This window comes from Ctenopharyngodon idella, chromosome 10, assembly GCF_019924925.1.
Source record: "Ctenopharyngodon idella isolate HZGC_01 chromosome 10, HZGC01, whole genome shotgun sequence".
Taxonomy (NCBI): domain Eukaryota; kingdom Metazoa; phylum Chordata; class Actinopteri; order Cypriniformes; family Xenocyprididae; genus Ctenopharyngodon; species Ctenopharyngodon idella.
In genome coordinates this window covers 41,484,965-41,500,531 of record NC_067229.1, presented here as the reverse complement: position 1 = coordinate 41,500,531, position 15,567 = coordinate 41,484,965, and the positions used below count along the sequence as shown (strand labels likewise).

General features: G+C 37.3%; 2 protein-coding genes across 2 annotated transcripts; both read left to right on the top strand.

Annotated features, from left to right (window-relative positions):
• The first annotated feature begins 3,146 nt into the window (after positions 1-3,146).
• On the top strand, positions 3,147-4,640 carry or42b2 (odorant receptor, family 42, subfamily B, member 2). The gene has a single exon (XM_051911285.1). It carries the CDS (start codon positions 3,651-3,653, stop codon positions 4,638-4,640), a length of 990 nt encoding a protein of 329 aa, XP_051767245.1. The 5' UTR covers positions 3,147-3,650.
• Positions 4,641-9,390: 4,750 nt separating this feature from the next.
• LOC127521824 (olfactory receptor 13C2-like) lies at positions 9,391-14,393 on the top strand. Its single transcript, XM_051911271.1, has one exon. The coding sequence runs from the start codon at positions 12,222-12,224 to the stop codon at positions 13,263-13,265; it is 1,044 nt and encodes a 347-aa protein (XP_051767231.1). The 5' UTR covers positions 9,391-12,221; the 3' UTR covers positions 13,266-14,393.
• Positions 14,394-15,567: the final 1,174 nt, after the last annotated feature.

The window sequence follows — 15,567 nt, the reverse complement described above, 5'->3', positions numbered from 1 at the left end:
ATTGAGAGACCGGGATAGTTTCTCACATATGTATACAGGAGCCATATCTCAGTAACTATAGAGTCCTTTACATTTTAGGTTGAACTGTTTTCTTAGGAAAGTGATTTTTTTCATAAATATATATTTTAATTAAGGCGTAGTATGTTTGTTGTAGTTTTATAGAATTTATTTCAAAGAATTTATTTGTTTCAAAGATAAACTATTTTAATTTAGCTAATAAAAAAGCATATAGTAGGTTATTTAATGGCAGGTTCCACTGTGACAACTTACCCCATTTAGTGTGACAACCATCTATAGGTGCTTTATAATGCACTCAAAATTTTTAGTTACAGAAACATGGATTACAACAACATTAATTTCCTTGTTCACTAAAAGTGTGGGATCACTAAAAGTGTGTGTGTATTTCTTGTATTTTTTTTTCTCCATATGTAAAAGTGCTTAATTATGTATGTATTGGTTATTTTTCTAATTATTATTTAATATTTTATTTTATTTATTTATTTTTTTGTGTTGTGATGGGTATTATCACAAAAGAAAAAAAAGTGAAAGGAAGAGAAAGTACAATGAAAAATTAGGAATAATTATTGGTAAAAAATATTATGTCTTTAAAGGAGATGTTTATTTGTATAATTGTATTAAATATGCTTGAAGTGAAGACATAATAAAGTATCCATCCAAAGTGGGATCCAACATTAGTTTACAAGAAAATGTAAACTAGGAAATGTTTCAAATGTAATTCATGTTGCTGTAGCATTAAAAACTATTTTTAGTGCCAGCATTATAATCCATCAACTATAAACGATGTAGGGTTCTTTGCATCTTGAGGACACTGCACCATTAGAGTAGTGAATTTTTAAATGACCTCTGGAGGATAATGACCAAGACTGAGAATTAACTTGTTTTCTGTATTTTTTTTTATTTTTATGTTAAGTTCCATGTGACCTCTGCCCTCTCTGTGTCTGTTTTCTTGTGTGTGCACTGCAAGTCACGCTCCACTTGTTTTTTCACTGTTGCTTTACACTAATGAGCTTCGAGACACTAGAATGAAATCTCTCAGGTACCATATGAACCTCTCCACAGATTTCCCTGAGCAAACACAGTGCTATTAGTAGGATAATTAACACATCTCTAACCTCATAGATGATGCAACACTTGTTGATTACTACACATTCATACTACATACTTTGCTGTGGGTAAAGAAATCATGAACTTACTTTGTTTGACTGAAACCTAAATTAATCTAACAGACACAAAATAATATGAATAAACCAGCTGTTAGATTAGTAATACTGTCATTAGCTGACAGGTAGAAAATTGACACAATTTGACTTTTGGCTGCATGACTTATGACGTATAGCCACAGAACACATTATATAATTTACTACACTAGCTATAGTTTTTAAGGGCAAAGGGCACCCTTCACATTGTCCAGGTTGTAGATAGTAAAGAAGCTCTCCAGAGGCTATGAGTTTCCAAAATGAAGTCTCTTTTATTTGGAATCAACAATTAAAAGTGACAGGTGAAAGTGTACTGTTGCAATTAAAAACCTGCAAATACGATCCTTGCCTTTTCATCTAAAATATTTAGTCAAGCCGAGCCCAAGATGTTCCTGGTTTCAGAGAGGGGTGGGGTGATTGGAGCTGAGGGCAGAGTCCTACACAATGAGTGACCCACTAATATTTGATGTAACCGCCGGGTGGAATAATATTTACATGTCAGGTGCGGGTCGGACGGGCGGTAGGCACGGGCGGACTGTGGGTCCAATAACCAAGACTATTTCAACTCATTTCAGAACTATTTCAAATGGTCCCGTGCTTAAAAAAAAAAAAATGCACCTATCTATAAAAAAATGAATCCATACGACTCCAGGGGGTTAATAAAGGCCTTCTGAAGCGAATTGATGCATTTGTGTAAGACAAATATCCTTATTTAAAACTTTATAAAGTAAAATAACGAGCTTCTGGTGCGACAGTCATACGCATTCGACGTACGTCCAAAAAGCATAGTACACAATAGTACACATAAGTACACAATGCCATAACGTACTACGCTATAACGCGTATTACACAATGCCAATTGTGTACTACGTCGCAGAAGTTAATGCTTTTTGGACGTATGTTGAATACATTTTAAATAAGGATATTTGTCTTACACAAGCACACTGATTCACTTCAGAAGGCCTTTATTAACCCCGTGGAGTCGTATGAATTCATTTTTTCATGGATGGGTGTATTTTTTTTTGTCTTCAAAACTTGGGCAGCCATTCACAACCATTATAAACCTTGGAGGACTAAGGATATTTTTAAATATATCTCCAATTCGTCTGAAAGAAGATAGTCATATTCACCTAGGATGGCTTGAGGGTGAGTAAATCATGGAATAATTTTCATTTTTGGGTGAACTATCCCTTTAAAGGGAGCGCACTTTCTGTATTTAATCTATTCACAATTTGGATAAAAGTTTTAGCCTATTTTTCATGCTACTAAAAAGAGGACCAGCAGCCAGATAAACACTGTTGAGATTCAGAAGAGACAACCGTGTTTAAATGCAGAGTGAATCTGCTAAAATATTGTTTAGTAGCTTTAAGCTTACAGATAGACCTACTAAAACATTATTTTTGTTCTATTAGCTTTCTTGTGTTGCTTAATGCAATGTTTAAGCAATTGCATCAACCTAGGATTCCTAATGTTGGTTTTATTGCTTGTGTTAGGCTACATGAGAAAATGATTTTTGTCTACCTCCCGTAGATTTAATGCAGGTGTGGTTCGGGTTGCGGTTTTTATGTCAAACGGGTGTAGGGTCGCTGTAGGGTCTCGCGGTCTGCGCCGCTGCAGTTCCCATACCAGACAGTGATGTGACGTGGTGTTGGTGGTCCAGGTGAGATCCTCTGTGATGTGCACTCCCAGGAATTTAGTGCTGCTGACTCTCTCCACAGTCAAGCTGATGATAGTCAGTGGGGGGTTTGTCTTCCCCACATTGAGGCACAGGTTGTTTGTACCACACCATTCAGCCAGCTGTGCCACATCCTCTCTGTAGTGTTTCATTGTTGTTGCTGATGAGGCCTATCACAGTTGTGTCATCAGCAAACATGATGATGTGGTTGGAGTTGAAGCAGCAGCACAACAGTTTCTCCTCTCTATGGATCATTAGCTGTATGTGACAGAGCTGATCATGCTATCAGAGCCATGATTGGTCAACTAACTAGTCCAGAGAGGCCTGGCATTCATATCACAATCAGTTGCATATATATTGTAGTTCAGTATGTAACAGCTCAGGGTCTTTTTACAGTACTGCATGCCTGTATAAGCAACTTTCCAGGGCCCTATTGAGCCACTCTTCAACTTTGTGTGGGTATTCTCTTTAAATCTTGCATGTTTTATAACAAATGTGAATTTAATGTAACAATGTAAGACAGATTTTTTTTTTTTTTTTTTTTTTTTTTTTTAAACGTGTGCATGCATGTTAAAATATAAATATGTTTCTAGAATATAGAATGTCTAATATGATTGTAAGTTTGGCATTTTTGTTGGAATCCAATTTAGAGTCTTAATTAAAATATTAAAATATATTATCATTGCATTATAGGAAAAACATTTCAGTAATTCTTGCAGTTTACTATAACCAAATTTGTGCTTTTCTACCCAGACAGCATGAATGCAGGGTCAATGAGGGAAATCACCATGAATCAAGATTTTACTGAAAATGAAAATATTTCCATTCCGTCTTATTTCTATATCACTGGTTTTTCTGGTATACCTCACATGAGATACTATTATATATTTCTGTTTTTTGTCTACATTATTACTGTGCTTGGAAACTCCTGCCTCATGTTTGTCATCATTATAGACCGAAATCTTCACACTCCTAAATATATCGCTGTCTTTAATTTATCATTGACAGACATTTGTGAGAGTACCGCTGTGATCCCTCAGCTACTGGACACATTTTTGTTTGGGAATCAGTTGATCCCATATAGATTGTGCATGTCCAATATGTTCTCCGTTTTGTTATTTCTCACAATGCAGTCACTAACTCTAACTATTTTGTCTTTTGACAGATTAGTAGCTATTTGTTTACCACTGAGGTATCATATGATTGTGACCCATAGATCAATGCTTGTTATAATTAGTTCTTCATGGACTTTAGCACTGTTGCTAACAATCACTGCAGCAGTTTTCATGAGCAAGCTTTCTTTCTGCAAAGTTATTGTCACCGTTAACAGTTTCTACTGTGATCATGGACCTATATATCGTTCTGCATGTAACAATAATTTCCCAAGTTCTGTGATTGCCAGTTTGTTCCCGGCGATTATCCTTGGTTTACCAGTATTTTTTATTATCTTTTCATATACATGTATAGCTGTGACATTGTTTAGAATCACAACCCCACAAGATCGTCAAAGAGCCACAAAGACATGTACTGCTCATTTAATATTAGTGGCTATATTTTATGTACCCATCGCGTTTACATATGCATTTTGGTCCTTTATTAACACTAACACAAGGATCATCAATCTCTCTCTGACCTCTGCGCTTCCTCCAATGCTTAACCCTATAATCTACACATTCATGACAGAAGAGTTCATGGTGTCTGTGAAAAGAGTCCTTAAAAGAAGTTTGATATTCCCATATCGGAAATAAACCTTTTTCCCCCATTTTAATAACATTAATAGTTGTGTTTTTTTTATTGTTTTTTTTTTCCTCTGTGGATTTCATCTTTATGATGTTTACAATTTGTTTCAGTATATATATATATTTTATTTTAGAATGCATTTCAACAATTCAGTATCAGGTATCACAATGTCAGCTTCATCTGCACATCTACCTTTGTTCATCCTATTTGTACTCCAATATAATACTAATCATCATCTCATTTTTCTGCATTGCTGTGTCTCTGCTTAAAATTGGCCATGCCATGATGGAAATCCTTTATATTCCCCTGCAGAATCTTATTGCTCTTGGACCCCACATTGATTTAATCGACTTGAAGAACTTTTAATGGAAATGCTTATTAGAAATCCTACAAAAATCACTTCATGATATATGTCACCTCAACAATGTAAACATGACAATTAATGTCTTTCAAATTAAGTCATCAGGCAAATAGACTTTGCACCTCGACTTGAGATCCTGATTCTTCTGATCCTGTTTCCCTCTCTGCCTTCCCACTGGTTTGCTGTTATCCTTAACTGTCTTATGTAATAAAGGGAAAATTACAAAAATATAACTTAATAGTGTAAATATAACTTAACTTAATAGTGTGCAATAGTGTAAACATGCATTACAAATGACTACTTCTTGAGGACCAAAAGGATAGGATTCAGTAAAGAGATAAGCACTGTCCCAAATGAAAATCTAAGCTCTTCCTCCAAATGAACACTTTTGTGGCGTAATGCCAGTAAAAAGTCTGCTGTGGAGCTCACCTCAGTGTGGATTTGGCAAAAGTGTGCATCAGGCCGCAAAAGGGGGCACTCGTGAGCCCTCTTCTGACACCTAAAATGACCAACGGGACACCCTACAGACTTGTGGTCTTAGTGGACATGTGCACACGGTGGCCACAAGTCCGCAATTGCACATGAAGTGGGCCATTTGGGACAGGCCTCATTTACACTGCAGGTCTTGATGCCCAATTCCGATTTGCTGACTACATCTGAATTTTGTTACGAACAGCTTACATCTTCTTTTAAAAGTGACCCATATCCGATATTTGCACTTACACTATACACTTGGCAAAACAACCCAAGGTAGATGTACTGATAATGATAATACAAGCTTTTATGTTCCGCATCATCTTTAAAGGTCAGCAAAACATTGGGTTGAGCCTTTGTCCTCCATTGCGCTAGTGAAGAGTCACGTGATCGCATTTGGTGTCCACCTGAGTTGACATCCTTCAACACTGTTGCTTTTTCAATGACGTACGACTCTCATTGACAGGGTAATATCCGATTCATATCAGATTTATTTCCACATATGAATGAGGCCTGAAACCAATCTGAGAATTTTGGAATCCATGTGCTTTTTTTCCCGCTTAAACGTTTGTGGGTCATATCCGATCTGTGCCACATGGGAGGAAAAAAATCTGAATTTGGTCGCCCAAACAATGTAATGTAAATGTGGCTATAAAGGCTGAATTTGGAATAGAAGTTAGCATACCAGCATGTATAGTAGAAATACTGTAGTATGAGTAATATGCTAGTATGCTATTTCAAATTAAGCCAGAAACTTGCACAATATATCTTTAATTCATCTCTATTTGCTTTTCAGTACATTAATAAATAGACTCTCTCATACAACCTCTCTCAATAAATAGACTCTTTCACCACTAAAACAAGTGACTGTAATTCCCATACTTTTAGAAGTAAGTGCACAAATGTCTTTTTATTTAACACACTTGGAATACTCAGCTTAGGTCATCATGAAGCAGCAGTACAACAGTTTCTCCTCTCTATGGATTAGTCACTGTATCTGACGTAGCTGATCATGCTATCAGTGCCAGTTATGATTGGTCAGCTAACAAGTCCAGAGAGCCCTGGCATTTGTGGCACAATCAGTGATCCTTTATTAACACTAACACAAGGATCATTAATCTCTCTCTGACCTCTGCGCTTTCTCCAATGCTTAACCCTATAATCTAGGGCTGCACAATTAATCGAATTTCTAATCGCGATTACGATTACGGATGCCACGATTTCGTAATCGTTCAAAGGCGCGATTACAAGGAAAAATATCCACTTACATTATTCTGCGTGTTTAAGAGGTGTGTTTAGAGCATGTTACGTTGCGAGAGGCGAATCAGGACTACTTCAGAGTATAAAAGGTCTAACCCAGCACAGAGCTACCAGTGTGGTAGGTGTACGAATGTCGAACGCATGCGAAACACCAGCACCCGCCATTTTTAAAAAGCGGTGTACACAGCCTAGTGTTGTCAAAAATATTGATATTTCGATATGTATCGTCACTGAAATATCTGAAACGATACCAATACTTCTTCCTGCAGTATCGATACACCGATACCAGCTGCGCGTTCTTGCTCTCCTCTCTGACAGCGAGTTGAGACGCACGCGCCTCCTCTCATACAATCGTCTCATGCTCTCTGGTTTAATAGTGTTGGTGTGACCGGGTCTGAATTTCGGTGCGGGACTGCGCATAATTCTGTTCATTCCCGCAGATTTTGCGCTCACACGAAGTGTAGACGCATAATAAAGCCGCCTTTGACATACAAGTGCCAAAATAAGCTCTCTTTCACGACTTATTAATGGTCAAATACACAATGTCACAATGGCCATCTTGGTGAGTATTAACGTAAAACAGTTCAGGAAGAATGTGCCCGTGCGTTCGTCATGTCTTAAAGGGACAGTAGCCGAATCAACGTGCTGCTCTCTATGTTGTTAATGTTAATAAAACAACAAAAGACAAAGAGAAAATCACTTACTGCTCTTGATTGATTAACTTCTGTAACTTTAATTGATTAATCTGTATTTCAATTTTACATTGAAGATTATCCAATGTTATTTTGCATTTCATTACTTTGTTTCTTTATTCAGTTTCTTACCTGATTACTACTGTTCGACCTAACTGAAAAAATAGAAAGCAGTCTATTTAATTTCTATCTTTATTCTATTGTATTTATTTGTGCTATTGTTAGTAATTTGTTCTTATTTTATTACTGTTTACTTTTCGACAATTATGATTTCTGTCATAATCGTGCAGCCCTACTATAATCTACACATTCATGACAGAAGAGTTCATGGTGTCTGTGAAAAGACTTCTTAAAAGAAGATTCATATTCCCATCTCGGAAATAAATCTCTTTTTTCCATTTTAATAACATTGTGTTTTCTTCTTCTTCTTTTGTCTTTTTAATAGGGGCCTGTCATGCCCTTTTCCGAAGTCTTGATTTTGTTTTTGGGGTCTACTAGATTAGGTTTTCATGCTTGAATGTTCAAAAAACATATTTTACATTGTTGCAGCACCTCTCTTTCCAGTCTGTCAGTAATGTTCTGTTTAGTTCCTGTCTCTGTGAAGGCCCTCCGTCTGTAAAGCGCAATGTGCTCTGACTGGTTGGCTGGACCAGTGTGTTGTGATTGGTTAACCGCTTGTAGCATATGTTAGAGATGTCACGCCCTGTACCTTAACCACGAGTTTCAACTCACTTCTAATGCAAATCAACCAGACCTTTTGCCTTTTTTTATGCCTTGGGAAGGAATTATTTAAATGAGGAATATTGTGATATTGTATGTTCCCGGAAGAAAACTCAAGGCTACAGTGGACTTTGTGCTTTGCAACTTTGCAGACCTTTTTCATGCTCAAACAGCAACATTACACCCTAAAGAAAGTGGAACATGTAAAAAAGATAAACATAATAGGACCCTTTAAATAAACCTGTTTATCAGAAAACACCACTGCCTTTTATGCTCTAATATCCCACATCTAATATATTTAAATCCATAAATAAACTCACACCTCTACCAGCATGCATTGTGGCATGAAGCTTTTTCTTGAAGCATTGTCTTACAATGAATTGAATTGTCTTACAATTTTCTGCTTTAATTTTTGGGTCACACTTTAGTTTGGAGAACATATTCACTATTATCTATAACTTTTGACACAAAAAAAACTATTTTACTGCTTATTAAAGGGTTAGTTAACCCAAAAATGAAAATTCTGTCATTAATTACTCACCCTCATGTCGTTTCACACCTGTAAGATCTTCGTTCATCTTTGGAACACAAATTAAAATATTTTTGATAAAATCCGATGGCTTAGTGAGGCCTGCGTTGACAGGATCACTAGATATTGTTGAATAAAGTCGCTATTTTTTTTTTTTTTTTGCTGCACAAAAAGTATTCTTGTCACTTTATAACATTAAGGTTGAACCACTGTAGTCACATGAACTGTTTTAAATATGCTTTAGTACCTTTCTGGGCATTTGAAAGTGTAAATTGACTTGCTGTCAATGCAAGGTGACTTGACTTGACAAAATGGCGGATTCGGCATTATGATTGGTCAGATTGCCTGTCATCCAAACTCCCGGCAAAGGGTGAATTCCTACTACGCTTCATATAAATATCTTTCCTTTACTTCTTAAACTCTTTACTTTTAACCTAAAACGTTACAGTCCATCCTGGACCTAGTCACATGCTCTGTTCACCACAATGGTAACCCCTAGAAAACTGCAACATAAGGAGAAGAATCTCGCTGCAGCCTGTGGTGGACATCCAACCCGGCCCACATCACAAGTGTGACATCAGAAGCCACACCCATGTCCAAATACGCCACATTCTCAGCGTGATTTTTCCCCCCAAACCAGTTCAGTGGAAACTCCGCCATGCAGACGATACTTAAAATTGTATTGGTCATGTCAATCACCTACGTCAGTTTGCCTACACCAAACACTGAGGTTGGGTTTGTGGTGAAGTGTTGAGTGTGTTCTTGACTTGAGGACGCTTGGGTTCTTGGGTTACTTTAACCCTCTGGGGTCTGAGGATTTTCGGGGCCCTGGAGAAGTTTTGACATGCCCTGACATTTGTGCTTTTTTCAGTTGTTCATAAACATATTAATGGAAAAAGTGTCATTACACTGTATTCAGCACAAACTAGGCTACCATAATATGTGAGGAACATGTATGTACATGTTTGTGTTTTTGAAGGAATAACATTTATGCGTGGTTATTGAAAAAACAAAAAACTTAAGTCACTGAAATAAAGCCAAAAAATATATGAAGTTTTTGCTTCAAAATGATGTAAAAATTATCCTGCATACTCGTTCATTTATAACAATATATTGATTTAGTTTTTGTAAGACACTTTTTGTCAAGAAACACAGTATGCGTGGAGGCGTGAATCATCATGAATAATGGGTGATTTACACCCATTATTATTTATTCAATATTTATTGTCATCACTGTGAGCGCTGGATACTGTGTTTTCAATTCATACTTGCAGCCGGAGGGCGCTCTGTGCACATTTAGTCCACAAATTACTCTAAAGAAGAACAGGACGTTCAGGAACTAACGGCATGTCTTTCAGAGATCACTAATCATGGCTTTAACATCAGAAACACTTTTCAAGACAATAAATGCACGATTGAGATGATATATACATGTATTGCCTCAGAATTTGCGTCTGAATAGCGCTCCCTCCGTGGGCGTGGCCGCATTAGCGGATAATGAGCTGAATCACGGACGTCTGACATGTGTCTCTTTTCATACAGATTACATAAACACAGAATATTTGTTTTCGATTTGACTTACACGATTTAAAACCTGACATTTCAACGTTTTTTTAGACATAAGTCTCATTTTTGTATCATTAGTATTCACTAAGTTACAGTTCATTTTCTGAGAACTATCAGAATAAACTTCGTTCAGAGGGAGACGAGAGATCACGCATCATGTTAGTTTTCTTTATTTTGCAAAAAGCACATCATTTTGTTTTTACTCTGAGTGTACACAAATAAAAGAAGATATTCCACAAATTTTAATGGTGTATAACTCTTAATTATATGTGCAACATTGACGGAGTATTTTGAGTCTCTTTCACACTGGTAAGAAAAAAACCGAGGTGGTATCGCCGGCGTGACCGCCGACCCGAGGGAGTTAATAGAAAAGTGCCTACTTTGGGAATGCCATGGATGTAACCAGTACCATCTTTTAGTTGGCTAACATGTGTAAAGAAAAGCTATAATTAGCTATGTCCTTCAGATGAGAAGTTAAACCGAGGTCCTGACCCTCTGTGGTCATTAAAAAAATCCCAGGATGTCCTTCAAAAAAGAGTAGGGGTGTAACCCCGACATCCTGGCCAAATTTGCCCAATGTCCATCATGGCCTCCTAATCATCCCCATATACTGATTGGCTTCATCAATCTGTCTCCTCTCCACCAATAAGCTGGTGTGTGGTAGGCGTTCTGGCGCAATATGGCTGCCGTCGCATCATCCAGGTGGATGCTGCACATTGGTGGTGGTTGAGGAGATTCCCCCTTCCATATGTAAAGCGCTTTGAGTACCCAGAAAAGCACTATATAAATGTAACAAATTATTATTATTATTCCTATAACACCCGATGTACTCATTACATCAGAAGAAGAATGGCGTCTACGCTAATATTAATCTCTCTGTTTATCCCGAGGTCTACCGTAGTCAGTCGGATCCGGGCCATATCCAGATCAGATGGAGGACATGCATCTGGGGTAGCTGAACTGAGCTGGATGATGACATCACTGTTTTCTCCAGAGCCGATGTATAGATGAATTAACTAAATTAATAACTAATAATTTTTTCACAAAGGAATGAATCAATACTGAACTTACTTAAGCTGGACAATGACACCATTTTCTTCTGGAGCTGCTGTGCAGCCAAATTTATTTGCCAGTTATCACTGTAAAACTGCTTTGACACAATCTGCATTGTTAAAAAGCGCTATATAAATAAAGGTGACTTGAGTTGACTCTTTGGCGGAACTGCAATCATTGACAGTGGTTCCACAAGATGGAAACATGAAGAATGAATTAAACCGAATTGTGTTAACTGGACTGAACTTAGATGTTTCCAGACTTAATTTTCCAAACTTAATTTAATCCAGTTCTTCCTACATGAAGTATTTGATTAGAGATAACACGTTTCCATCAGGTGGAATCACTGTCTATGATTAAATCATGTTCAGACAAAGAGTTTTTTCAAAGAGCTGTGAATTGCCATGAGACTGTGTTGGTTGTAACTGTTGCATTTCTCTTCTTGTTTTTCATCTTTCCTTTAGTGATTCTGCAGGTGCCTGTAACTTCCATACAATTTTTGTAGGTGAAAGGCTCCCTTAGCAATGATTGGTCAACTGACAAGTCTGGAGATGCCTATTATTTGCATATGAGGAGTATATAGTTCAGTACATATGAGGTCAGAGGAAGTCTTTTTACAGTACTGTGTTAGTTTTGCTGTATTGTGCAGCTCTTCGCCTTTCTGTGAGTACACCATAGTTACTGATCCTGAAATATTGCATGTTATACACAAAATCTTAGTTTAATTTGGTAGTTTTTAAAGATGCATGTTAAAATATAATTGGTTTTACAGCTTGAAATATCTAATATGCTCATATTTTTGGTCTTGTTTTGCAGGGATAAAAGTATAATGGCAAAAAATAATGAATTATAATTGCTTAAGGTCAAATTGGAGTAAAAGTATCTATCAGAGATTCCCATATTGCAAATTTTTGTTGTAGAGGAAAATAGCATAATGAAATCATTACTTACAGCTCTGAATAATGTACTGCTTTTCTTCCCAGACAGGATAAACACAAGATCAGTGTGTGAACTGACCATGAATGAAGATTTCGCTGAAAACAGGAATATTTCTGTTCCGTCTTATTTCTATATCAGTGGTTTTTCTGGTATACCTCACGTGAGATACTATTATATGTTCTTGTTTTTTGTCTACATTATTACTGTGCTTGGAAACTCCTGCCTCATGTTTGTTATCATTATAGACAGAAATCTTCACACTCCTAAATATATCGCTGTCTTTAATTTATCATTGACAGACATTTGTGAGAGTACCGCTGTGATCCCTCAGCTACTGGACACATTTTTGTTTGGGAATCAGTTGATCCCATATGGATTGTGTTTGTGTAATATGTTCTCTGTCTTTTTATCTCTTTCAACACAATCACTAACACTTGCTGTTCTGTCTTTTGACAGATTCATAGCCATTTGTTTACCACTGAGGTATCATATGATTGTGACCCATAGATCAATGCTTGTTATAATTGGAGTCACATGGGCAGTGGCACTGTTTATGGTAATTGCTGCTACAATTTTCATCAGTAGTCTTTCTTTCTGCAGAGTTATTGTCATCATAAACAGTTTCTACTGTGATCATGGGCCTATATATCGTTCTGCCTGTAGCAATAATTTTCCAAGTTATGTGATAGGCAGATTGTACCCGATAATGATTCTCGGGTTTCCGGCATTTTTTATTATCTTTTCATATACATGTATAGCTGTAACATTGTTCAGAATCACAACCCCACAAGACCGTCAAAGAGCCACAAAGACATGTACTGCTCATTTAATATTAGTGGCCATATATTATGTACCCATCACTTTTACATATGCACTTTCGTCCATTATAAACACTAACACAAGGATCATTAATCTCTCTCTGACCTCTGCGCTTCCTCCAATGCTTAACCCTATAATCTACACATTCATGACAGAAGAGTTCATGGTGTCTGTGAAAAAGCTTCTTAAACGGAGAATCATATTCCCATCTCCAAAATAAACCTCTTTATCTACATTGTAATTACATTATTACTATTAGACACTTTTGTGGGTTTTTTTTTTGGAAATGTTTAGAATAATGTATGCTTCTATAATATCACAGGTTCTATAAAAAGCCAGACAACAGGTATCATGACCTCATTAACAAATTTTGAAACCACTAACAAACTACTGTAATGTATTTTTTTTTTAAAGCCACAATTTACATTATAAAAAAGAGAAAAAAAAACAAAACAATAAAACAAATAATGTGAAGGTTAAATCATTGTTCCTTTAGTGTGTATTTCTTTTGTTCTGACATACATTGAAGGTATGCACTGTGGCCAAGTAGCAAAAAAACAAGAGACAAATATAGCTGCAAGCAGCGATGGCGGGCCCAAGCTCAGTGGCACCGCTGACCTGGTGGCTTCAGGGCAACTGTGCACGGCGGGCAATGGGCATTTAAAATGGGTAAACAGAGAGAGAGAGAGAGAGAGAGAGAGAGTGTGAAAAATCCACATTCAAACCAAAATAGCTGACTTCCGGTTGGTCAGAGCTAATGACTGTAAATTAGAAAGTTGTCTGGCTTACTGAGAACAATATGTGTACTGAGTTTGGTGACTGTTGGTTAAACTAACCCCCCACTTTTGTCAAAAGGTGGCACTATAGAGGCACTCCTCCCCACCCATTTCTAAGGCTTTGCCCATGTCTACTGGATGACAATCCTGACATGTGTATTGAGTTTCATGCAATTTGAAGCATGTTAAGAGCCTCAGAAACACCCAAGAATATTATTAAAGTTTGACGTGTTGCCATGGCAACAATATTTAAGATATCACAAATACATTCACAGGTCTACATCTGCCATGTTTTGACATTATTGTGATGAAGTTTGAAGCAAATCGAGTAAAAATAAGAGGGTGATCTCAAAGCATTTTGAAAGTGACACACTTCCTGCTGCCAGTTGGTGGCACTATAACTTTGGCTCACAATAGTCACATCCATATGACCGGACTCCTACAACGAACATACAGCTGAAGTTTCATAAAAATCAATCAATGTATGCATAAGTTATAACACACTTCCTGATTCCCTTTTCTCGCCATAAATTCGTTGCCTTGCCACGGCCAAACCGTTCGAGATATCAAAAATCCGCTGGCAATTTTATGTCTTGACTTCATGCTGACCGAGTTTGGAGGTGATCGGATTAATCGCCTAGGAGGAGTATATCAAATTCCAGAGCATGCGTTTTTCAAACAACCCATAATAGCTGACTTCCTGTTGAGCTGACGTACAAATTAGAGAACGAAAGTTGTTAGGCCCGATGAGGTCTATATGTGTACCGAGTTTCATACTAATACATGCAAGCGTGTTTGATATATGGCCAAGTTTTCGGATCCCATTTAAGGGGGCGCTGTCAAGCCCCCCTGCCACGCCCGTGTACCAGCTTCACAGATTCCAATGTGTGTGCCAATTTTCAAAAGTTTTTGAGCACGTTAAGGCCCCCAAAAACCCCCGGAAGGTTAAAAAAAAAAAAAAAATCCTTAGAAAAACAATAGGGCCCTGCGCCTTACTGGCTTGGGCCCTAATAACAGTATTTGATTTTATGTAACCAGTTATAGTTATATAATAAATTTACTTACTTTTAGTTAGTAATTACAAATAATATTAAATAAATGCATAACATACACTAAAAAACAAACAAACAAAACAATCAAATGACTGGCAGCAACTAGTGATGTCCGGTTCGCAAACGAATCGTTCTTTTTAACTGGTTCTTTTCAGTGAACCGGTCGAATCAGTTCACCAAATCGGACTGAATCGTTCCAAACAGTTCGCATCTCCAGTAAGCAAACACTAATCCACAAATTACTAAAGTTACTCACTTTTGACGTGCCTGACACTACCTCTCGAAATAAACCAACATCCCAGAGTTATTCAGTTACTCCAACAGTACACTGACTTTACCTGCTGTGAAGAGAGAACTGATGATGATGAGCACGAGCAGCAGAGCAGCTGATATGAGTGCGCATGCGCGGCGCACACGAACGAACGTACACGGCCTGTCACCGTTCTCGTTCTCAAGTCAAGAATCGGTTGCAACGGTTTTCGGATCACCAGTACACAGCCGAGAACCGCTTCTTTCGGACATGTTCGATTTGAGAACCGATGAGCTGATGATACTGCGCATGTGTGTACTTTTTCAAGAGAACGAAAAGCACGTTAGTCAAGTTTTGTTAAACATCGGAAAGTGTGATAACACAAAACATACTGGAATTTGTTTATGACTTAATTCAAAATACAAAAAGTTTATTGTGCTTTTC